Source organism: Orbicella franksi, chromosome 15 (genome assembly GCF_964199315.1).
Source record: "Orbicella franksi chromosome 15, jaOrbFran1.1, whole genome shotgun sequence".
NCBI lineage: Eukaryota > Metazoa > Cnidaria > Anthozoa > Scleractinia > Merulinidae > Orbicella > Orbicella franksi.
In genome coordinates this window covers 4,096,319-4,121,420 of record NC_138159.1, presented here as the reverse complement: position 1 = coordinate 4,121,420, position 25,102 = coordinate 4,096,319, and the positions used below count along the sequence as shown (strand labels likewise).

Sequence of the window (25,102 nt, the reverse complement as noted above, 5' to 3'; positions counted from 1 at the left end):
CCCCCCTTCCCCGTTCCTTTCCGCTGGGAGGATTTGATCAAATCAGAAGAACAACTCCCTTCATATAAAAGCTTCCTACCCTACAATTCTTCATATTCTGCCCTCGCTGGAACGACTAGTGCAATTCGGCCGTGCAATCTTTCAAATTAGCCATTACATTGACAAGAAAGTTCAAAACCGAAATATAACCGAGCTCTCTAGAGTAAATATGGTGTTCTCTTAGGGGGACTTCAATAGAAGTGTGAGAGGGGGGTATTAAGGAGGGGGGAATTGAAATTGAGAGGGAGGTCTAATGTTTCTTTCCACCACAAGGTTTACAAATAAGTGTGGTGTCGTTAGTAACGATTTACGTACGCGAATTTGACTCGCACGACTCGTGTGAGGCATCCGAACTCGGGGAAACGGGATTAAACTACTTGAACAATGGGGATACGAGATCCGCATCCCAAGGGATTCCAGATCCAAACCCGATCCGGGATGAGATGGCACCAACTCTTGCCACTTGCCCGTTCGGCAGCATGTGCGCGTGTGCTGTTTTCCTCTGCTCGTTTCTAGTGGCACTTTTTGCAAAACGCGACCTGTTGAGTTTGGAAATCCCTACACGGACACAGTCGCCTGAGCTGCGGTCCCTTGGCGACGCAGCTGAAGAGGACAGGCTGTTTCTGTAACGTGCACAGATACGTCGACGTGTTGTAGCTAGGTGCCAAGAGGGATTCCTCGGTTTGTACAGACTCGCACTTGACTCCCGCCCTGGGTGAAAGGAAACATGCATGTTAGGTAAGGCGAGGTAGGGTACGGTACGGTAGGGTGGGGTAGGGTGGGGTCGGGTGGGTAGGGTACGGTAGGGTACGGCAAGGTACGGTAGGGTAGGGTGGGGTAGAATAGGGTGAAGCAGAGTAGGTTGGGGTGGAGTAGGGTTAGGTAAGACGAGGAAATACATTTGCAAGGTAAAGTAAGGAACATTTTTGTACGGTGAGGTACCCGTAAGGCAAAACAAAACGAGACGAAATGGGGCAAGGTACTTGGGCCACATCCCTACCCCGTTTTCACAGCTTGAAGCAGCTAGGAGTGTTGCCATACCTCAGTCCACCTGTTGGGATACTAATCCATTGCCAGGTTACCCCAGGCAGTCTGCCAGCTGGGGATTTCCTTGCCTAGAAAAGACGTTTTCCTCTTTCCCCACATCTCATCAGGTTTACCTCGATTTCTTATGTTTCCACAACAATTTTTTCAAAGAACTTACTTTTCCAAATCCTTCGCACTGTTGACATCAAAAAAGTAGGTTGGTTCACACTGGAGACCTTAAACGCGATAAGAAAATAAAAACATCAATTATGGAAGCTATTGTGTAAACGTGAAGGACAACTTCATTAGCACTCAAAAAAGTCCTCTATGTAGCGAGCGAACAAAAGCATGTGCTCCCCATGACACCACCTATAATTGAATTCTAATCAACAATTATTCCACGAGCGCGCGTTGGATATGAGATGGTAGATAACCAACGAGGTGCATAGCGCCGAGTTGGCCATAACCATCTCATATCCAACAAGCACGAGTGTTTTATTAAAAAATTATAGCAAACAAAACCAAAAAAATATAAACGCCCCAAAACATCACGTGTTCAGTTACCATGTTCTTAGAGCACGGTATAATGGCTCATAACCCATCGCCCATGATGGCTAAGCCAATGAAAACTCACCAACTTCATTATCCAATGATTCAGTTTTTAATAATAGGATATATTACTCCACGAAACAGAAAAATTACATATAATTTAAAAACGCATAAATAAAACTTACCAGACAGTTTACAAACTTCCACGCATGACTTGCCAGCCTCACCCATAAACAGCTGCATTTCGGACAATGGAGGCCACCTCTCGCTGTGTTCGCAAAAGTCCTGCAAAGAAGTGATAGATTTTTCCAATAGAAAGTTTCAAGGATATTACTTGATGACAAGAAAATACGAACTTGAACTTCATCTCATCACACACATTTTGACAAGGCTACTAGCCCTAATACATCAGAAAGGAACACACAAACAAACAAAACCAAAACAGTTGTATATTCTCTAACAGGCGAAATAAGCGCACGTTTATATGAAGAGAAGTTGTCTCTGTCGGTGAGTCACTCTCCATACCGTTTCACCCCGCGTGAGTGGACATTCCATACAAGAAAACTCAAGAAGCTAACTCGAGAATCAGGGTGATCCTGTGTGGAGGATCACTCGCTTTCAAGGTATGAAGGCCCTGGAGGGCGAACCAATTTTTTTCCCTCGTAAACACTTTGGAGACAAAGTAGATGGCTTGCTTGCTAAGGACAAGTCGGGGTATATAGGACATGCGCGAGACCAGAAGAGCAAATTTTTGGCTCGGTCAACAGGGACAACTTTTCCTATTTATGTATAGCGGGATTTACGCTCGATCAGATGACAGATGGCTCAGGGAGGGAGAATTTTTCTCCAAATAAACAAGCCTTCATACTTAGGAGACTAACAGCACTTACATAGTACTCGCTGAAAGCATTCACACGTTCCAGCATTCCTTTAGGAGACTAACAGCACTTACATAGTACTCGCTGAAAGCATTCACACGCTCCAGCATTCCTTTAGGCGTCCATTCATGAGGAAGATAAGGCTTCACCTTCAAGACAATCATGAATAAATAAGACAATGAGACAGACAGCACTACAGGCATTTTACTCTCGTTCTATAGCTTGAAAGGACCACGAGAATTTCTGCCCCTCCCTCCTTCCCCTCCCCCCCTCCCCCCTACCCTTTAGATGTGCTTGTTTCTCCTGATAGTTACCCTCGGTTTCTTCGAGTTTTCCCGATAAAATTTAACATGGTCAGCGCAAAATGCCACAACACATAATTTGGACTGCATCCTAGTCTAAGGTGGAAATAACGGATTTCAAAATTAATCTCTGACGGGCAAAGTTCTCGGTATTTTTTTTTTTTTTTTTTTTTTCATCCCATTATTTTCAAATTGGACACCATACATGTGGTCATTACATAAACAAGTGTTAGGTGGAGTAAAAATTATGTTTCCCGGCTCTGTAGTAGACATGGATTGCAATCCATGGTCAGGTCACTTAAAGGAGCTCAGTCACGTTATTTTGAGTTATTTTATGTACAAAATTACATTTAAATAGAAAGAAACCTGAAAATAATATTTTAATAGACAGAAAAACAGCAGAGAGATAATGATAAACCATAGAGGAACAAGGATGGTTAAGGATGGAGAAGATTGCCTCGGATTACAAACGACATACTTGAAAAATTTAGGCTAAATTTTTTACGACGCGAAAACCGTGACGTATCTCCTTTAAAGAGGGCGACGTAGACTGAAATTAGACTTCACTCTCGACTGAGCACACTTACCTCAGTGTTTAAAATCTCTTTTATGGCCTCCTCCACAAGAGTAAGGTTTTCAATATCAACTGTGAACACGTGAGGTTTTCCAATAAACACCTCTGCATAAGGATGCTGTGATGTTAACTGTTGACAACGAGAACAAAAACAAAAATACAATTACGAAGTTCAGAGACGATTGTTGTCCAGATTCTATCGACTATCTCGTTTCCAGAAACCACACCTTTTTGGTTGGCACCAAAAACTCCAGACCGTAGAGCCAGCATTAGTTACAGCGGTTACTATCTCCAGGATTTTCTGTTTCCGGTTTTTGGTTGCGCCCACATCGTCGCGCGTTCGGCCACTTCTGACACGCGCGGGCTTAGGGGGCGAGAGCACTTCAGAATAGCCTCCTGCGCATGTGCTTTTTGGGCTCGTCACGTAATCTTCTTCCATAACGAACACTCGTGACGGAACGCGTCACCAGGGCTAAGGCCTTAACCAGCCGGTTAAGATCCAATCGATTTTGCGCCAAATAAGTTAAGTCTGGGCTTTGAAAACTACTAACCACCAAACAGCTATCACTTACCTTCCTCAGTGTGGGCTTTATCTTGAAGAATTCTGTGTTAAGGCGATTATGAGGAGGGTCAAACTGCAAGAAGCGAAAAAAACAGATGTTCTGTGCGAGAATCACTTATGAATTAAGGGATGGAAACGATGGGTGAAGAAAGCCCGTTGTAACGTTTATCGTCGTGTCACTGGGGGAAGGGGCTGGAGAGGATGGGGGAGTCGAGTTTCTACGCCAACAAAGAAGAACTCTTAATCGGGGCCTCCAGCTCGTTCAATAACAACAATTTCAAGGGTATTTTGGCCCTGCCAGGCCAAAATAAATTACAATATTTAGAGAGGAAGCCACATCAGCCTTATCTGGTTTTCATGCAGGTCCTCTATCCTGGTCGAATTGGAATTTGGAGATGTTGGTTTATGTGGAGGAAAGAAAACCGGAGAACCGAAGAAAAATCCTCGGAGCAAGGCGAGAACCAACAACAAATTCAACCCACATATAACACCGGGCTGGAATCGAACCCGGGCCGCATTGACGAGAGGTGAGCGCTCTCACCACTGCGCCATCCCTGATCCCCTCAAATGTCTGTCATGCCTATGCACAACAGTGGATCATCGCACTGTAATTTGGATTTCGCAGGATTTTCCCCTTACTGCTAGCTCACATGTTACCTTGGCATTTAGGAAAATACATCCTTGTGCGATGGCCTCAAGGGGTGCCGGTCCTTCATACGGGAACCCAAGACCTATGAAAACCTGAATTCAACGACAGAATATTGCAAACGTTACTTCTAACAGTATTTTAAAATAAATTATATAGTCAGTCAAATTATAATCTCATTTTGATTGGTTCTTACTTATGATCTACTGGAGGCCAGACGCATAGATGACGTCATGAATATCCTTTCTTGATTCTTTATTATGTAAAACAAGTAGATTCTATGTTGCCGTGCGTCTGTTCAAAAATAGATCACAGAAGACGTCAAAATGTGGGAAGAACATCAGTGACACACTCGGCTATCGCCTCGTGAGCCAGTTTTTTGTTCTTACTACATTTTGACGTCACCTCAGAGATCTGTGATCTATCACTGAACAGACGCACGACAACTATTAGTTAGCTACATGTCCACATTAATCACACCTTGGTTTCTTGTAAAAGTTTTTCCAAGTCAGGTTTACTGAGTATGCCATGTGCTATGACGTAGTCGGGGACATTCTTTTTTATACTCTCCTCCTAAAAAGTTAATTGAAAACAATATCTTTACATGTATTTGTATGTCTGCTCCTACACGTATTATCGCTATAGGATAGTGAGTAACACGTACCAGTAGCCATATGAAAGGGTCACTTAAATCTCACTAAAATATCTCAGCTTTTGCTTCCGACAGCAACATTTTGACTTGACTTTCGAGTCATAAATTTCGACTTCAGACTGACAAAAAGTCGCTGCATTTATTCGTTCAGCCAAAAAACAAATATCAAAATAGACAAACAAACAAACAAACAAACTAATACAGACAAGGCAAGGAGAAAATCATATTAAAACAACAGGGAGACTGTCTAGACCTGAAGGTACTAACGGCGACTCAGGCCCCCAACACGTACCGATTCCAAACCATTGGAGAAGAGATTGGGTCCGACTTCGAGAACTAAAAAATATGTACTTGTAATTCACCTCACAGACACTTTACATGAAGAAATTGTCCACTGTCGATGAGCCAATAGGGCTGTCACATTTGTTTGTTTTACTTCCAGTCAGTTCTTTGTTTGTTGGTTGGTTTTTAGTTTCAAATAATAAATCGAGCTCAACAAACGTCCAAGTACCTTTACTCCAAAAAATGTGCCATGTATCTCCAAATATTTATGCAACGTGTCAAGATATTTACTTTTTCCCTGCAACAAATACAAGACAGAAGTAAGCATACCATACCGTAATACTTCAGTAATGATAGATATCCCACCAAATTGAGAATGAAAAGTAGTGTATGATAAGCCAAAAGAGTGGCTGCTGACAGATGGATTAAGAAAATTTTCCTGTGCACTCAACTCTGACAATTACTCTAGAGGCTACTTTTCATATCATTGCTACGCCTTGAATACGTTGGCTGCGCCCGCAGTGCGAGAAACAGTCACAAAACTAAAGACAATGCTAAAGTTGCTTAATGGCCTCATTCAATACTTAACTCGGCAATTCTGCGTTTAATTTGACGAGAAACAACACATTTTGTTTAAAATTACACAACTTTTATCCTGCCTGGCGACTCTCAATGAGCGACAAGCGAATTGCTAGACGCGGGCGAACAATTTGAGCGCCAGATTAAAAGCTTGGAAACACAAAATGTTTCGTGTTTTTCACATTTTACAATCTGATCTGGTTTTTAGAAATAAAAAACCCTTTACGTGAATACTCAATACTGTCTCTAGTGAGAAAGTTGCCGGACTTCAATGCCTTTCCTGTTAACATACATTGACGTCAGGACAGTACAGTTTTCTCGCCTGCTAAACCCTGATTGGTCAATTAAAATTTCAGGCGCAACGGTCGTGCACAGGACGATCGCTACGATCCTCAAGATAACAACTAGCCTTAAAGGAGCTCAGTCACGGTTTGCTTATTTTGAAAAGTTTAGCCTAAATTTTTCAAATTCGTCGTTTGCAATCCGTGTTAATCTTCACCAACCATGACCATCCTTGTTCCTTTATGGTTTATTATTATCTCTCTGATGATTTTCTATCTTAGTAAACTACTATTTTCAGGTTTCCTTCCATTTAAAGGAGATTTTGCACGTGGCCAAAAAAAAAAAAAAAAAAAAAGACAAAGCACCGTGACTGAGCTCCTTTAAGACAATACAATGTTATTTAAAATCTTTACCGCCCAAAACTCGACGTCTTTTCCATAAACTAGTCCAATCGGTTTCTTCTTTGGAGGTTTAACATCTTCTGGAACGGGTCCGCTGACCACAAAACCCAGGAACGAGTTATCTGGACTGTGGGCTGTGTGATGAATGCAAAAAAGAAGGTCAGAGTGTTGTAAGTAAGTAATCAAGTAAGTATAGCTGATAAGAGGAAGAATGTAATGACTGAAAAGATCGAACAAATGAACGAACGAAGAAAACGTCCGACCGACCAAGCGAACGAACGAACGAAAGAACGAACGAACGAACGAACGAACGAGCGAATGAACGAGCGGACCAAACATACGAACAAACCAACGAACGAATGAACGAACAAACGAACGAACAAAAGAGCGAGCGTGCGAACGAACGAACAAAACGAACGAAGAAATAAACGAAGGAACGAAACACAGGAACGAGTGAACGAACGAAAAGCGAATGGATGGACTAACAGTCAGGAGGACGGAGGAAGAACCCTAACACCCTACACCTATATGCCTCATGTAATAAAGAAACGAACTCTGAAGGTGGTACTCCATTATTTAGCCTTCACGGGGAAGCACAATCTGGTACCCAGATTTCACGCTGTTTAGCGCTGTTTGGCTGGCACAAGCAGCATCGGCTGCAGAGGACAGGATAGCAGAGAGCCTACTGCCCTACAGCTCAGCTCTCCATTAGAAGAACGGACAAATGATGACCGTCAAACCTTTTTCGTACAGACAACTAATAACCTGAGTTTTCGTAGAATGGAGGCAATTGTTCAGCACTGGTTTCTCTGGGATTAAGTGAAGTGTAAGCGTAAGGTGTATTAATTATGAAGGAATTTGTAAGGAGGAGTTCATATCTAAATAGCCACCTGTATGTACTTACGAAACATTGTGAATATCTGTCTCAGGTGTAGGTCAGCTTTTGCCCATGCTGACTTGCCGCCGGGTACCAAACCCCTATATGCACCATAGTTAAACTCCGGATCAGTTCCAAAAGAATCCAGAATCCGGATACGGCATCTAAACACAAGTGCGATGGAGATAAAAAAAAAAAAGACGCACACAAGAAATTCACTCAGCTAAACTTTCCAAGCGTCGTTACGAATACTTGCGGCTCCGTCCACACAAAGCCTGAAGAATTTGAAAGCGGAGGTATCTCTTTGAAAACGCATCAAATGTTTTCCGTCCACACTATGCCCGAGGAATTAAAAAACTTAACAATCACCGATCACTTCAAATGAATTTATGCTTAAGGAAACCTCGGGCGGGGAAATTACATGATTCTCGTGACGCCATTGTTTTTGAAAAGCTCCGTTTTCAACATGTTTTCGTCCACACGAAAACGAACAGCCGGCGCTTTCAAATTCCTCCGGTTTGAAGAGCGTTTTCGAAAAGCTCAGTTTTCTTGATGAATTAGTGTGGACGGTACACCTAGCCGTAGAAATAAAGCTTCGTTTTCAAATTTCTCACGCCTAGCGTGGACGGGGCCTTAGCTTTAAGTGAAACAATTTCAGTTTTCAAGGAAATTTTATCATCCACCTTGTAAGCCAATTTCACACGCATATCTAATACACCGACCTTAGCTCGTGAGTCGAGTCCACTCTTCGTCGAGTCGACTCGCCTTATCAGAAGTCAGATAGTCAAAAATAGAGGGACTGTTGACTATTTCGACGGATCGTGACGATCGGACTCGGATCGTGACAACCCGACACAGCTAGTCCGAAGTCTCGGTAGTCGGGCCGAGATGGCGTATTCAGCTGGCAGGAAGCGTGATCTATTGACCAGATTCAGCCAAACTTCATGTACAGTGTACTTCTTTAATGCAAGACAAGAATCGAGCACGCGTTCACACTAGCAAGTACCTGTATGGGGACATATTGGGTGGCATGTTTATGTTCATGTAAGTTAATCCATTGTAGTCTGTGTAAATAGCATCAAACTCTGGTGTGAACACATCCGCACAAGACTTGACCTTTGGAACTGACAGGTGGCTGTAGGAAAAAAAAAATTAAGACCCACACAATTACTTCTTAGGTTCAGCATTTGACGTTCTTATCAATCGCCATTGCTGTCGTCAGCAGTTAACTTAACATCCAAAAGGTTTCAATGGTATGACTTTCATTACAAAGCTCCACGAGAAAAAGTTTTCCCCTCACAAGAAGCGTTGTTCCTGAAGTGACGTTACGACCATGCAACACTGTATTAGAACCTCGGTTCTTTCTGCTAACTTGAAGAGATTCAGTCAACTTGGAAAGGTAAGGCTCCAAAAAACGGCCGGAACTTTAGAGCTACCATACAGGTAGACAGAAGATACATAGGGATGAGCTTAACTACAAGTATGTAATATTGTTCAAAACAGCCCTTACTTTTTATATGTGGTAGCATTGACGGAGAGCGTCAAATCATGGCCCAGGATGTACAAAGCCGCTAGTACGTCACTCCATTGGACCATCTCTCCAAGAGGAGCGCCGTGATACGCCAGATTAAGCCAGTTGGGTTGAAAAGCATAGGTACCAAAGAAAATAAAAATCTGGTAAAAGAGATTGAAATCAATGATGAATCAACATCTACTGTACAGTTTAACCCTACTATCTCGGACAGGGAAACAAAAACAGTTCACGAAAGCAGGGGTTTGCAATACAGCCCATAGCAAATCCCTAAAAAAACACATCTAAGGGCCCGGCGTCCACACTACCACGGCTTTCACACTACCCCGGAGAGAATTGAAAACGCAACAATCAAAGGTTATTTCTGTTTTGTGTTTGAGGAAAACTCTGACAGGGAAATGTCAAAACGTCATCGTTTTCGAGAAGCTCTATTTTTAAAATGTTTTCCGTCCACACTGAAACGAAAAGCCGCCGTTTTCAAATTCCTCCGGATTGAAGAGCGCTTTCGAAAAGCTCCGTTTTCGTGACGGATTAGTGTGGACGGTAGGCCTAACCGGAGAAATAAAGCTGCGTTTTCAAATTTCTCACGCGTAGCGTGGACGGAGCCATAAGTGAAAATGATTGTACAAATAAATGCAAAAATGAATCCATGAACTGAATGTGCAAAAAATTGTCCAGTGTTTACGGTTTGCCAGTGTCCTCACTGTAAGAAAACTGTTAGCCTTCGAGCAGAGTCTCATCGTTGGTGGCACGAGTAAAGCCGTTGGCGAACGAAGCAGAGTAGGCGAGCGAAGGAAGCCGGTGAGAATCACTTCTCGTGCCAGGCCCCTCACCGGCTTGCTTCGCTCGCTGACTCATCGCTCGCGATTTTGCTCATCGACTTTGCTCCTGCCGCAACGCATTAAAGCCTACTCGCAGGCTAAAAAACTGTAGGAACTGATAAGCAAAACATGACATTTTATAACAAGACACCGCAGTGTACCTTTTTGGCTTGATGTTGTCTACGGATATTTCCTTCTGCTGCAAATTGTTTGGCGGCTGTTACCCACTGAGGCCACATTCTTGTAATACGGTCTCGCATCCAGCGTAGATTGAGCTTGTTTAAAGTGTTGATGAAGGCGCTATCTAATTCAAATCTCATTGTTGCTAGCTGAGAAGATAAAATTCGTAATAAAAATAGTAATCTTAACTCATTTTTATGAAAAAGAGTAATTTTTCACTGGCTGAGTGAAACGAAATAAGTGAAAAATGTTTTTCTCACACGCCGCTGGGGCTGGGTATAGCTGACTCATGTGACCAATGGGGCGGACAGTTGTTTTTGTTCTGTCCACCATTGCCGACTTTCGTGCCTACCCGCCCAAAGATTTTAAGTTTTTATACAATATCAGTATAATGTACAAGCTTCGAACTTTTTTCGTTATTTCCACTCTTTCACGTAATGCTAGTTATATTAGTTTTAATTTTGCAATAAAGGTCAGGTGGAGGCAGTCAGCTTGACATGGCAGTGGTGTGTGAGAAATCTATTTTACGCAATAACAATAATATTACTAATTCTGGAGAACAATGAACTCATCAGTAATTAATATGTCCCTTAACTTCCACATCATGAGCGGCTTAATAGCGAAGTTGATAAGATCTGACCTTAGGATAACTGTATCTAATTCAGCCTTGCAACAATGTGAACAAAGAATTGAAAGTCATTGTTCAAATTAAAAGTGTCATGAGTACACACAATTTAACTTTCAAACCTTATGCTGTCTAACTTTTGTAGTGTTGTTCCGTCGCCATGGTAGGACTGGACAAAAGTTCTCCACCTATGGGGCAAAATAGGAATTTTATTCACACGTACATGAAATGATATCAATATTTTGTTTTGTATTACAAATCAACTGAAAGACACGTCAACATTAACACTTAACGGCCCTGTCCAAAACATGCCGGAGTAATTTGAAAACGATGTTTTGACTATGAAATTGCATCAAATGTTTTTGTCCACAGTCTAAACCAGAGAAACTTGAAAATGCAACAAACACTGGCCATTCTGGATTTGTGCTTGGGGGAGACTTAGGCAGGGAAATCACGTAATCATTGATGATTGCAATGTCATTCTTAAAAAGGCTACGCTGGAACAATTTTCCAATTTTTTTTTCCACCCACACTAATATGCAAACTGGCCAGCGTTTCAGATTGCTCCGACTGGGAGAGTATTTTTGAAAAGCTCCATTCTCATGCTCTCAGTTTCTCCACTGCCTTGCCTAGAGGTTTCACCTGAGAAACAAGTTTCATTACAACACTGGGTCATGGCATGTAAACTGTTAGACAGTAGCTCGACTGATATTCTTGTGCTGTTTTAGAATGTTTGAAACTGTGCTTGTGAACCACAGCATCCCTTAGTCAGAGGGGTTGTCGATGAGTAGTTTTGAGGACACTGTATGAGAACTCCTAGTGTTTACACGTGTCACTAGACAAGTTGTCATCTGTAATTTAACATGCAAGACAATTTGCGCACGTACCTCACTAAGGTAAATGAGGATGGAGCATATACTCTCAGGCTGAAGTTTGTGTCTTCCGACATAACAATCTTTATTTGTTTCCCATAATTGCTGCATCCACTGAAAATAACAAGGAGAGCGAAACAATGTCAACTGTATCCTAGATTATTCTGTCCTACAAATGGTCTACATTAACCATCAGGGATTTTACAAAGGTGCAATCAACAGAAAATGATTCCACTAGAATTTGAAGTATATTTTGTCAATATTAGTTAAAGTGTGGGTCCAGAAAACAACCTTTCCCACACCAAGGTTGATCATGACATGGAGGTACATTGTGTACAAACCAAATAACCATCCTTGGTCGAGGTGCACAGACCCGACTGTATGGTTATTTTCTGGAACCACACAATATAAACCTACATATAACTGTTACAGTGCACACTGAAAATAGGGTAACATAAATATATACCAATCTAAATCAGTTCAAGGGGCTGAAAAAATCTTGATTTTAACATTATGATGTAATTATAATAAGCTCCTCAATTATCCCACAAAATGTCTCAAAATTGACAAAAATATGGGTGAAAATAATTGTACTCTAAACACTATCCTTTGTACACGTATCTGTGAGATTCACTGACTAGCACATGAGGCCAGGTGATTCAGTCTGACTATTTGGGTGATTTGGGAAAGTTGGCATTAACAGTAGATGAGTACCATGCGGTGTTAGGAACAGTGAAGCTGCCATTACAATGAAAATTATTGATCGGCTGGTACTCATAAAATTTTATAAACATCCCTTGGTGATGAACGGTACCTTAGGACAGTCTGTGGTACTCAACTAACCAACAAATAAACCTGATTCAGAATATTATGAACAGTTAACTGTATACAAAATTTACAAGTTTTTACTTACTGTTACTTTTGCTTCACAAAATGGAAACAACCAGTCATTTGGAATTTTACATTTCTCTGCTTCTAATTACACAACAAAAAAGAACAAATTTTTAGGCATTAAACTTTGACCTTATTAGGGCTAACAATATTTTAAAAGAAAGACATTCACCATTTGTCTGTCTACCTGCCTGCCTGCCTGTCTGTCTGTCTATCTTCCTGCACACCTGTCTGTCTGTCTGTCTGTCCGTCTGCCTGTCTATATGTATCTTCCTGCTCACCTGTCTGTCTGTCTGTCTGTCAGTCAGTAGGTCTGTCTGCCTGTCTGTCAATACAGTTGGTCTTCAAGAAAATCAGTATACTAATAGTAATCAGAGATTATGAGAGTGCGTTCGACGCTCTCACTTTAATATATATATACCATAAATAAATGATTTCACTAGCTGACTTTCAACCTTTGTCTATTGCTAAAATCAACATTTTTCAGCAGCAACCGAGCTTTTACAGTCAGATACATTGTATGCATAGTGTCAAAGTCCATGCTAGTGAGGAGGTCACGATTTGTTGATATGTTGTGTGACGCCGCCAGTTTCTGTAGACTCTCAAGTTTCATAGAATATTTAAATTACGAACATTATTCTAAGCTAGCATTTGCAATTGTGTGCTCATTTCATGTGGTCGTTTACCGTAAACAAACTCCGTGCGACTAATTCGAGTATTTCCCCTGATGAATAAAGTAGTCTTATGGATCTTGTCTTCAGAGTACTTTTCCACCAATTCCAAACAATGAAATTTCGACCGGATAAAGACTGAGCTATCTGCCGCGACTGGAACTAATCAACAAATGCAATCAAAATGTAGCAGTTCCCACGGTTATCATCCCAAAGCCAAGTTGTGTTAATAAACAAGGACAATTCCCTCAGATTTTGATAAATGCTTCACCAAAATCTAACGCTGAGAGCACATAATAGCAAAGTGTATGGTGACTGAATGGAAAGGAGTCAAAGACAGATCCATCGGAAAGACAAGCTCACGTGGCCTGCTCACATACTCACATGTTCACCACATGTCTTATCACATGTCTTAGCATTAAACAGTACCAGTTTACTGGCTGCAACATGCCCCTGCAAAAATCAAGCGGAGTGGCCATTTTGGTGTCCTTACAGGAATGTGGTTTTTTCGGCCTATAACCGTGCACAGGGAAACCAACTCTGGAAAGCCACAGGTCAAAATTAGGTTTGTGTTCCACTTGGTCGAACACAACTATGCATGTGCAGAAAGATAGTACCTAATTTACATTTCATTAAAGACTTCCTACCAACTGACTGACCCACTGACTGACTGGCTGGCTGACTGACTGACTGACTGACCCACTGACTGACTGACTGACCCACTGACTGACCGACTGACCCACTGACTGACTGATTGACTGACCCACTGACTGACTGATTGACTGGCTGACCCACTGACTAACTGACCCACTGACTGACTGACCCACTGACTGACTGACTGACTGACTGACTGACCGAACCACTAACTGACTGACCCAATGACTGACTGACTGAGTGACTGACTGACTGAATGGCTGACTGGTTCACTGGCTCACGGCCTGATGGGCTGACTGGCTGACGGGCTGACTGACTAACTCAGACCCATCGGCTGACAGAACCAAATACTGTACTGACTGACTGGTCCACCAGCTGACTGACCCACTGGCTGGGTCATTGACTGACCCACTAGCTGACTGACTCACTGACTGACTCACTGACTGGCCAATTGCAACTCAAGGATATAAACAGTTATACAGTCAAGTATTAATACTGTGTAAATATTCCTACAGGTGTCATCAGTCATTGTTTTTTTTTTTTTTTTTTAGTTCTGTACCTGTCTTCTTGACATGCTGTTCCAATTTTGCTAATCTTTGAGGGACATTTATATTCTGTTTGCTTGAGTTATATCCTGCACACAAACAAGATTTAATGTAAATGTACATGCCATGGCTTGAAATCAATTTACTTTTAGTTACAAGTTCTAAAACCTGTTTACACCAGTTTGATTTTTATTGTAACATTTATCCTTTTTTTCTGATTACATATAATAAAATGAAAACACACTGGATTATGCAGAAATCTCAACAGTTAACAAAATTAATAATAAAGCCTACATATTCCAATGTACCGAACAACAGGGAAACGAAAAGCACTTTGATTGTTTACAAACTTGAAGTTCGTAGGCAGTTTTCAAGGCTTTTTCAAAGGCAAATGATCTTGAAACGAATGTGCAGATGCAGCATTTTTCCAGATAAAGCATTAACTAATGGTTTATTTTGTTTAAGTGGTCTGGTTTTTTTTCCATGAATTATGCAATTTTTCATGAATTGTGCTATCAGATGCAATTTGAGGTCAATGGTGCAAAATTGCACCATCATGTTTTATATCAGAAGGCCTGATTTTCAAATGGGAGTTTCCTCACAGATTTTTCCAAATATATACTGCACATAATTTACAGATCAATCATGCACATGTTTGTGTGTACGTAGGTAACTACACGTACATGCACAGGCACATAAATGTACCGAAATATATTTTAAAAAAAAACCACTCAGTTACCTTTCCCAAAAATGTGTTTCTCCAATCTAAGCAATCGCTGTTCTATATCTCTGTTTTTCCAATCATCTGGAATGATTGAGGAATTAATATAGAAGAGTTAATCAAATGCACACAACAGAAACAAGAATTTCTGAGTGTATACCTCTATACATGTACTATGATTAACTCACAATAAACAAAGAAAAAACAAAACAAAGAAAAATAGAAGTGGTTTTACACAATCATAGGAGTGCTCAGTACAAATTAATACATGTACATGGAGAGTGAAATTCATGTATTAAGAAAGAAACTAGTTGACAGTTACTTGTGTGAAACTCATTCAGTAACTGTCCACTAAATTCTATCTTAATTAATTCACAAATTGTAATATTAAACAGAAATTCAGCAGTGCCAGAACACTCAAAATAACTACAGGTATTAGAAGCTATTAAACTTAAGTGGAGTGCCCGCTTAATTAAAATTTTAATTTGTTCTATTTTGCAGGTCAGACTACACGTACATGTAACTAAACAGTATTAATAAATCTACCACAACAACTTTATTATTATTATTATGATTCGCATTCTATGAAACTGTCTAATGTTGTTCTACTGTAGCTCTTAACAATTATTATTGCCTAATAATTGCTACACACTATCTATACTGTTTTAGTATCACCCAACTAGTGGACTAATGCAAATCCTACATTTTAATTGGCTACCCTATTACAGTAGTAATAGTCCTCGAGTAGTGAAATTGGCACAATCCAGCATGACGCTTCTTTCGTTTTATTCTCAAATAAATATTTCTTCAACTTGCATTTGCTAACTTTATTATTGCCTTTTCTGTCGACTAGCTGGGTGATGCTAAAACAATTAGACCCTTCGCCCTCAAGGGCCACGGGTCAATAGCCCATTTGGGTTTGCCTCATGAGCTACAGGTTTAACTGTTAAGTAGAGACTGAGTAGCCTGGTAGTGTGCAGTTGTTAACAAACTGGCAGTCGCTTCATGGCATTTTCCAATTTGATTGAGTTAAATAAGAACTCATAGTTAATAAAAAATAAACAGAATTTCCAAACATCCTGTGGCCTAATACAGTAGTCTATTAAATGGTGTAACAAAGCAACAACAATAACAATTACTTTATTAAAGCCTTGAAAGTATCCAGCCCAGGGTAAAGACCCTCTACTAATTGAAGCCACAAGATTACTTAAATTATGTATGTACTTCACAAAATGACAGAATGTATGGAGTCAGCCCAATTCCCACAGAATTGAATCCTAACAATCAAGCAATGTTAAAAAAGATCCCTTGTGTTGACTGTTCAGTGAAACTACATTGGAGATGTTGGCACATGCGTTCAAACTCAAAAAACAGAAAATAGATCCAAGACAATAAAGGGTCAGAGCAGTTCTCACAAGGTTGCACATATGACTCGATACCCTTTCAGCTTCGAGAGAACAATAGAACAAAATTAACTTACGGAAACATTACGCCCCTTAAGCCCCAAAACAATAACCACCGCTACACTGTGACAACAAATGGAATATATTACATGCTGATGAGCTGTTACAGTTTTGGAAATGTAAAATGGTCTATTAAACATTGGTGAGTAATCAACTGTGTGCATTTTAAATCAGCGAACTTGAACTGATATCTTGTACTACCACAAAAACCAGCAAAGAAGATAAAGGAAACTGTAAACTGCTACCTATAGTTCATGCAGTGTTGACATTGTTTAAAACAATGGTCTCCTTAGCTGATATTTTTTCCTCTAACATTTTTATTATTTAAATGTAATTCTCTCTTTTTTGAATAGCCACTTCATCTAATGTGCTACTTGCAATTTTTGCACCATACACAGACAGCTGGGGGCTAAATATCATATTTTAAACCTTTGTAACCAGGAAATGCATTAGATTTCTTAACTAGTATTAATATCTTGGGTTGCTCATCCACTTTTGTTCAAACAAACAAAAAATTGCACAAAAATTTTATCGCTTCTTAACCATCAGTAGAAAGCATATTTTTTATAACCTTAATTTTGTGATGTAAATTATGTTTTCAATAGCACGTGGAGACAAGTGCAACCACATTTTTTCTGATGTCTTTCAATCACCGTGCAAGCAAGTAAATCAAAATGTATGATATTACTTGCAATTATTTACCATGAAACGTGGAATTTTGCCTAGAAACAGTACGTGTTCAATGCCGCAGTTTGAACCGTAAAGTTGTAAAATACGGGCTCGATCGAAAGTAATAGAAAATCATTCTAATGAAGATTCAATGATAAACACACCTTGGGTGTTTTCGACGAAGATAATTGAGATTTTGTAAAGTACTCTCTTAAAGATTTGTATTCACATAGTCTAAAAGTTAACTAATTTGCTAGCAATTCCACGATCTAACAGACTGCTTATAACAACACGAGTAGAATCCGAGATCTCAAAGTTCAAAGAAAAGTGTTGTTATTAATTTTACATGCGGTAAGTTTAAGTAAATAACAAATCTTGAAAAGGCGAAAGGTCTGCGTTTAAATGCTTCGTTGTCGGCAAAAGAAGTATGTCTTTTATTAACCCCAATTTACACAGGGCTTGCGTTCAGCGATAAAGTAAGAATTATGAGTACATTTAAGTCCGCCTTCCAGTAGCTGTTAAAGGCAGCTTGAGTTGAGCATAGGCTTACAAGACAAACAGCGTGTGATCAACGAAACATGAATCGATTTCACGCTTTTACACAAACCTTGTACATTCGTTCTGCTCCAGTGCTTTGAATCTGTAGGCAGTTCTTTCAGGACATTGTAGTTCACAATCGTTATAAGGATGCAAACGATCGTTGAAAAGACGAGAAACAAATTTCCATATCTCCTCCGCGGAAGCCATGACATTATTGATATCCCTGGGGGACCTGGAGACCAGATGCTGTTGTCACGAGCATCGTCACGCGTGTGTTTTTCGTGTTCGCAGGAACCAGGGAGGGGTAGGACAGTATGTTGTTACATTCCTCTTACCCAGTGTCTTTCTGACAAAGGCTAGGTCCGCAAGAGATACTAAACTAACGTTTCATAGGAAGATTTATGTCGATATCTATGATAATTGACTTTTCTAGCGACACAAAATCTGAATTCTATAGTGCTATATTTTGGGGCAGGTGTTTGGCTTGTTTGTTCGTTCTTCCGTTCGTGTGTTTGTTTGTTTGTTGTCAACGAACTTTAATTTTAGTCGCTGCTATTGTTGTCTCCTTGAGGTCTCCATTAGCATTGGACATGGTCAATACTAATTTGGATGACAAAATTCAACTAACCTGAGTGGCCACCTTTCTAACGGTATCTAATGCACGGTTTTATAATGTCCGATTGTAGATAACATAAAAGGCGTTACCTGTTAGATTATATACAACTGTTTGGACAAAGGTTTTCCCACAAAAGAGTAAACACTTACACGCGACAGCGTCCATTCATATCGTGGGTAGTAATAGTTAATCGTTGCCTGTTTGAGGTTCACGGTGTTTCAGCAAGAAGAAAGGAGAGGCATGAATACACGTGTTTTTGCTGTTTCCCTCTATCACGCTGAAACAACTTCAGTCTCAAACAAGCAAGCATAAGCAAGCATAACCCATAAAACCTTTGGCATTGTCGCGTGCGCTTATACACATTTTTTTTTAAATTAAATATGCTCTTGCTTCTGATAACCTAAACTGACTAGAACAGCCATGAACTCGAGAACTAACCCAATAGCAATTCATAGTTGCTAACCTGTCGACTGGAATATATACTTACGTAAACTATTTTGTGAACAATTTTCTTTCTCCTGATCACCGTACTTTGCATTTCCTTATGGTTGTGGTTGCATTCTAAACTTTATTTTTTCTAAGAACTTTACGAACGACAAGAATTTTTCGTTACGTCTAATGACCTACTTGACGCTCAAGACCACATTTGATCAAAAATTGAATGTTACCAGGTTTTCTTCTGAAGGAGATAATGATATGGGTTAAGAATTCTCGATAGTTATTTTTACTAGGGCTGTGTTGACCAGCGCACACGAAACGGTTACACTGACAGACATAAAGTGAATGCAGACAGATTAAAATTCATGCAGTTTATTCATTTTGTAATGCCTTAAACGGTGAATAACATCTTCAACGGAATGGAAACCCCGCTGTGTTTGCACTGTGCAATTAATTTTTTGCTCTGGTTCCAGAGTTTTCGCGTAAAGGTAAAAAAAAAACAAAACAAAATTCAGCAAAGAACAAAAACGTTTGAAGTGCTAAAAATATTAATTCTTGTGGAAGTTTAGTAAAAAAATCTCTTGTAATATATTTGCGGATTACACAGATTTACAAAGCTCCTTTCTAATGTATAAGTGATTGAATTACTAAATTAAGTCACCAGTGCTGTTATCCTTCGGCGATGTTTATTTTGAGTTAGCTCACGATACATATTTGAAAGCTCGCTCACCCCTTGAATGTAACACACTGACTAAGACAAGTATTCTGCTTAAGAGCTACCTGAGAGACCGGGGCAGACTTGGAAATGAAGGCTGGCCGATTTCGCTTAAAATTGGTACACAAAGTCGTTATGTGGACTTATGTAATATGCCAAAGTTTCAGCTTCAACGACGTTCTTTTAGTCGAGTTCTGGATATTAGCCCTCCAGGGGTCCCCAGAGGCTGATTTTCAGGGCAATTCTGGCCACTTTTCAATCTCTCTTTTAGCAACGTACAATTAATTTCAGACAAAAACTAAACCATGTTTGCAATGCCTTATTCTTAGGCTTCTATGGGTGAAAACATTAGCTCGCGGGAATTTTTTGTTAGCCTGTGGCTGTTATCACAACTTAGTCCTATTTGAAGCATGTGGGAAGCAACCGGAAACGGCCTGTTTTTAAGACCGCATATTTTCCATGCCCATGTTTTATATCCTGAAGTCTTCGCATCCCTGCAAAGTTCAGCCCTTAGTTTAGCAATATCAAGAAAAAAATACTAAGGTTGAGGCCTTTTTACTAAGAAAAAACTTACGAGAAGATGACTAACCAGCCCACTTCCGGTTAAAGTTTCAACAAAGCGTGTTGGTAAAAATCAACCATTTAATTTCGATTAATACCTTTTTTCTTCTAAGTCATGAATTAGAGACTCTGAAGTTAATTGTAACCAAAAAGAGTTCCCGTTAGTCAGAAATTTTCATGTGATTTTTTTTTCGGACCGATCAGATTTTTGGTCCTGCAACGGTTAAAAATTATGTGGAAGAAGTCTTGAAAATTACGGATAATGTCCGAGTCGCTGTGGAAAAAAAAAAAAAAAAATATATATATATATATATATACATATACCTAACAATCCATCTCTTGCTGGTTAATCACAATGCACCATTGCATCTTTTTTGGTCCAAACTGCAATATTAAGGTTACCTTTAACATTCAACTCGTTCAACGAAACAAGTCTGTGGCCCCGAGTCATGAAGCGCTAATTAAATCAGGTATAAGCCGCCAAGCTTTGTGGTCTCATTTCGTACCATAACCAGCATAACCCACCTGTCTGGGACTTCTTTTCTGAAGAAAAACAACTTATCAGTCACTCTAAATGCAATCACAACGGGAAATTTCAAATATAATTAGAGCTAACTGTCTAATAAAAAATGCAGTCTCACTATTCCAAGTCTACATGCAAAGTGTCTGGATAAATTCCCTTACTATACACACTTACCTGGCGTCAGGTTTACAGGCATACCCCTTTCTTAATCCCTTAAAAGTGAAGCAACATTAAAAACCTTAGCCCCAGCGATAAATTGGTCGCGAGTGCACTGTTGCGAGTAATGAAAATGCAGGTTGATTCATACCGTGCGTGGCGAGGTCACGACACGCCAACTTATCTCTAGTTTGCTAGATATGATTGACTTGGAATTCATTTTTTTATCGTCTAGATTCGTCTCCTTGATACTGCAGAGAATGATTAGGTATATAACTTGCATGAGAACCTGAAGAACGAATGAATATGTTACAGAATATTTATTCATACCCAGTCCCCCAGTGCAAACGGCCTTGGTGTTATAAATTGAGAACGTCCAAGACGGTCTGTTTTCCCCGCCAAGTTGCTGAATGTCTGACCAAATTGCCAGAAAATTACTCTTCGGCACACTTTCCCTTTCTCTATCGGAATTTTCCATTTGCTGCGTTTTCAGTCAGCACAGATCCAGACTAAATCGGTGTACTGCATATATCCAAAGATAGGACAGGGGAGGAGTGGATTTTCCTTCAAAGACTACTGCTTATGGCACCCTTAGCTGTAGAATTGCCGGCCCTTAACTCCGATTTCCATAATAAGAAGTGATAATCCCCAGGACGACCAGTATGCTTGCTGTGGGTGACATGGTAAGTCGTCACAAGGCCCAGTGCCTCATACCTTCTGGAGCTTAAATTGGTTATTGCTCTTCTTCCCTGAACAGGATGACAATCACCGGCTCCCATTTATACATCTGGGTGGAGAGAGGTTCTGTGAAAGAAAATTGCCTTTTCCAAGATGACATGGCAACGCCCTAGTAACCAGGAATGCTCTATCCGGAGTCCAGCCCGCTAACCATTAGGCCGTGACCGTGCTATGCGCTAGGCAGTTGCTTTTGTATAGAATCCGAAAGCGTTACTACGTTACATGCTTACTTACTCTGTCGTAAATTGTTAAAATGTTACCGGGAAATGAATATATGGCCAGCACGTGGATATCTTGCTGGCTGGTTTGTTTATTTACAGGAAAAGAAACTATCTGCGATCAATTAATTAAACTTATTAAATCTATTCAGTCTGTAAGTGAATTTGTTTCATTGTGCGTGCCTGAAACGCAGAGGAGTAGAAGTCTGGCTATTACAATTTAGACCCCCGCAAAACTAAAAGCATGGGGATACGGTGTCCCTTTTTGAGAGGTGACATTTGCGGGGCATGAGATAACAAGACATCAGAGCCTGCTGTGACTCTCCCAATAGCGAAGTTAGATCGAGATGTTTCCCACCTGCTGGTCAAATTAAAGTGGACACTGGTGGTAATAAACTGGCCGCGTCTCACAGAGTTGACAACTTCCCTGAATGGAAGTTAAAGTATGAATTAAAGAAGATTGTGTTTTGCCCACGTCACCGTGGAAAATTCACTTGTTTGCGTGACCAGAGTGTGCCATGTCAACACCCCTTTTTCCATCAAGGAGAAAGCAGAAATTGAAGAAACCGGTATAGGTTGCCGCTAACGTTTCAGATAGCATATCTGAGGAGTTCGGCATAGTAATGCCTATTGCATCCCATAAGTATCCAAGGGTAGAGTGACTGCGTGCATGTTCATCAGACATAAGTTTATTTTGCACGTTCAAAAAGTTTTTTCACACGCTTTAATGTCTTTAATTCGTTCCACTGGTTCAAGGATCGTTGTTCCATCATCCTCTGCATACACATTTGAACAAAATACCTCTAACTTAAATTGTCTACCCGCCAACAATTCAATTGCTAACATTTTCGACGCCAAATTGGATGTTGTTTCATTTGAAGAGTCGAGAGGGCTTGGAGATGAATTAAGTAGTTTCACATGCCCAATATTAAATAACAGAGGAGACGCTTCGCGTGTCATGCAAAAAAAATGTAATCTCCGGTCCCTCTATTGTATTACGAGGCTTACTTACTTACGGTCTCTATCGTAACGATGGTATTCGTATTTAGAATCGATACCAAAGAGGAGAAAAGATCAAAGCTTGAGGGAAAGCACCTCTGGGTGTGTCGCAATTAAGTCGGAAATTTCAGTGCCACTAGTCACACAAGGTATTTGTGATCTTCTGGCAGGAGGAAGGAGAAAAAAACTCACGGCTTAAAATTCTAATAATAGTGAACAGTCAGCTATGAAGGCACGTGACGTCAGAATGTCATAAATTCCAAAACACCCGTCGCATTGAATCCACTGGTCCGAATTCATGACTATTCCATGAAGTCAAAATATCGTTTTTGCCAATTATAACAAACTTAAAAGAGAAGAGAAAGGGTTCTAAATGAATGAAAAGGTGTAAAAAAACTATGTTTGTCCCAAGAAACTTGAAAACGTCAATAAAAAAACAGAGAATTAGATTAAAAAGCTCAAACTTAGGGTAATTATGCCTGACAAAGCAAGGTTGCCATGGAAACAAGGCAGAGTCCCATAACGCTTTTGGTGTGTGTGTTTTTTGCTCAGCTTTTCCCAGCTAACTTATACACTCAGTAAACAGCTTGTTTCATTGTATTTTGATTACTTTTCTTGTTATCAACGTATAAAGTTTCCCCCTCACCTTCCAGTCACCTGGGTACAGGGTACAAATTTAGCTTCAAATCCGTCAGTAGGGAAATTAATTTCTAGCTTTAAATAATTTACGTAGGGATGATTGAATGGTTGTTAATTGTGCGGCTGGTGTCTAAAAATCTCTCCTAATAAGGAATTTAGACTTTGACATGAGGTGCGTAGTAAGTAATTTCTCTTAAAGTGTTTGCTAGTGAAAAAGCCTCGACCTTAGTATTTTTTTCTTCATATTGCTAAACTAAGAGCTGAACTTTGCATGGATACTAAGACTTTACGGTGTAAAACATGGGCATAAAAATTATGCGATCTGAAAAACAGGCCATTTCCGGTTGCTTCCCATATGCTTCAAATAGAACCAAGTTGTGATAACAGCCACAGGCTATCAAAAAATTTACGCGCGCTAATGTTTTCACCCATAAGCGCCTAAGAATAGGGCATTACAAACATGGTTTTGGGTTTGTCTGAAATTAATTGTACGTTGCTAAAAGAGAGATTGAAAAAGTGGCCAAAATTACACTGAAAATCAGCTTCTGGGGTCCCCTGAGGAGCTGATATCCAGAACTCGGCTAAAAATAAATGGTCGTTGAAGCTGAAATTTGGGCATATTACATAAGTCCACATAACGACTTTGTGTACCAATTTTAAGCGAAATCGGTGAACCTTCATTTCCAAGTCTGCCCCGGTCTCTCAGGCAGAAGCTCTTAAATAACATTAAGTAAATGGTAGCGTTTGACAGAAGAATTGAGTTTTTTTCCATATTTCTTTTTCTAGCCAGTAAAATAAATAGTTTGATTAACATGACACACAACTCCTCCAGTATTTCAGTGGTTGTATAGATTTTGTTTAATTAAGGTACTAACGTATTTCAATTAAACAGTCAGCCTGGCTTAGCTTCCTATTTAGTTCCGCCAGGCCTGAAATTTGTTGTTTGCTTATGATTGTCAAAATAACATCTACGAACATCTACGAAGTTTAGTTCGTTGGTTGTCAAGCTATACCAGGCAAAACGATTTTACACAATATGGTTGCGAGTTATTTCTTGTTTACTAATAAAATTACCGGAAGCAAATATATTTTTATCTCACTTTTGATCGACGAGGTCATATCATTGACACCTCTAATCGGATTGCTTTTGTCCCTAATTGAAAACGTCCAATTTCAAAGATATCTCTTGTGATCAGCAACGCCGAAAGTGACAGATAATTTTGGTGCGATTAACAACTTTAAATATTTACGGAGGAAGTGGCCTGGGTCTCCCTGCTTTGAACTGAATCAGTTATACTAGTGCAGCATAGTTCAAAAATAAGTGAACCTTCGCTTTTTGCTTATTTTCAATGCAAAGGCCTTCTCCATTCCGGCTGCTCTCCAGAGTGGGGTGTCATTCTTTGAGGTAATTACAATTTTTACGCAACTTAAACGAGTAATTATGCAGCTCCAATGAATTAATGATGACCATTGAAAACTTATCTACTTTTCTATGTAAAAGAATATCATCAGTATTAAAATTCAACAGTTTTTTTTCTTTTGAATAAGAATTTGATATAAGGAAAACAATGCCATTTACAGGCTTAAATCGGCATAACTGTGGTATAAGAAGCAACTTTATGTTTCGCTCCATCAATTGATATGAGACAGTAAAGAATTGTAATTTT

The 25,102-nt window shown here is 39.9% G+C and overlaps 1 protein-coding gene across 2 annotated transcripts in view; it reads right to left on the bottom strand.

Annotated features, from left to right (window-relative positions):
- The window catches only part of LOC145469038 (alpha-1,6-mannosylglycoprotein 6-beta-N-acetylglucosaminyltransferase A-like), a 31,284-nt gene continuing 6,182 nt past the window's right edge, over window positions 1-25,102 (bottom strand). Inside the window, exons 1-20 of one of the 2 annotated variants that reach the window (XM_081452689.1) lie at window positions 17,900-18,918; window positions 15,179-15,244; window positions 14,454-14,528; window positions 12,592-12,653; window positions 11,694-11,792; window positions 10,929-10,994; window positions 10,163-10,330; window positions 9,160-9,323; window positions 8,656-8,784; window positions 7,677-7,813; window positions 6,785-6,906; window positions 5,740-5,808; window positions 5,057-5,149; window positions 4,588-4,671; window positions 3,941-4,003; window positions 3,382-3,498; window positions 2,567-2,641; window positions 1,800-1,899; window positions 1,244-1,301; window positions 1-750 (exon numbers count right to left, since the gene is read on the bottom strand). In XM_081452689.1, the coding sequence (XP_081308815.1) occupies window positions 552-750; window positions 1,244-1,301; window positions 1,800-1,899; window positions 2,567-2,641; window positions 3,382-3,498; window positions 3,941-4,003; window positions 4,588-4,671; window positions 5,057-5,149; window positions 5,740-5,808; window positions 6,785-6,906; window positions 7,677-7,813; window positions 8,656-8,784; window positions 9,160-9,323; window positions 10,163-10,330; window positions 10,929-10,994; window positions 11,694-11,792; window positions 12,592-12,653; window positions 14,454-14,528; window positions 15,179-15,244; window positions 17,900-18,044 (2,091 nt within the window). In that variant the 5' untranslated portion in view covers window positions 18,045-18,918 and the 3' untranslated portion in view covers window positions 1-551. Of the gene's footprint in view, window positions 751-1,243; window positions 1,302-1,799; window positions 1,900-2,566; window positions 2,642-3,381; window positions 3,499-3,940; window positions 4,004-4,587; window positions 4,672-5,056; window positions 5,150-5,739; window positions 5,809-6,784; window positions 6,907-7,676; window positions 7,814-8,655; window positions 8,785-9,159; window positions 9,324-10,162; window positions 10,331-10,928; window positions 10,995-11,693; window positions 11,793-12,591; window positions 12,654-14,453; window positions 14,529-15,178; window positions 15,245-17,899; window positions 18,919-25,102 lie in introns of those variants that run through there. The other variant, XM_081452690.1, reaches the window with a different exon arrangement.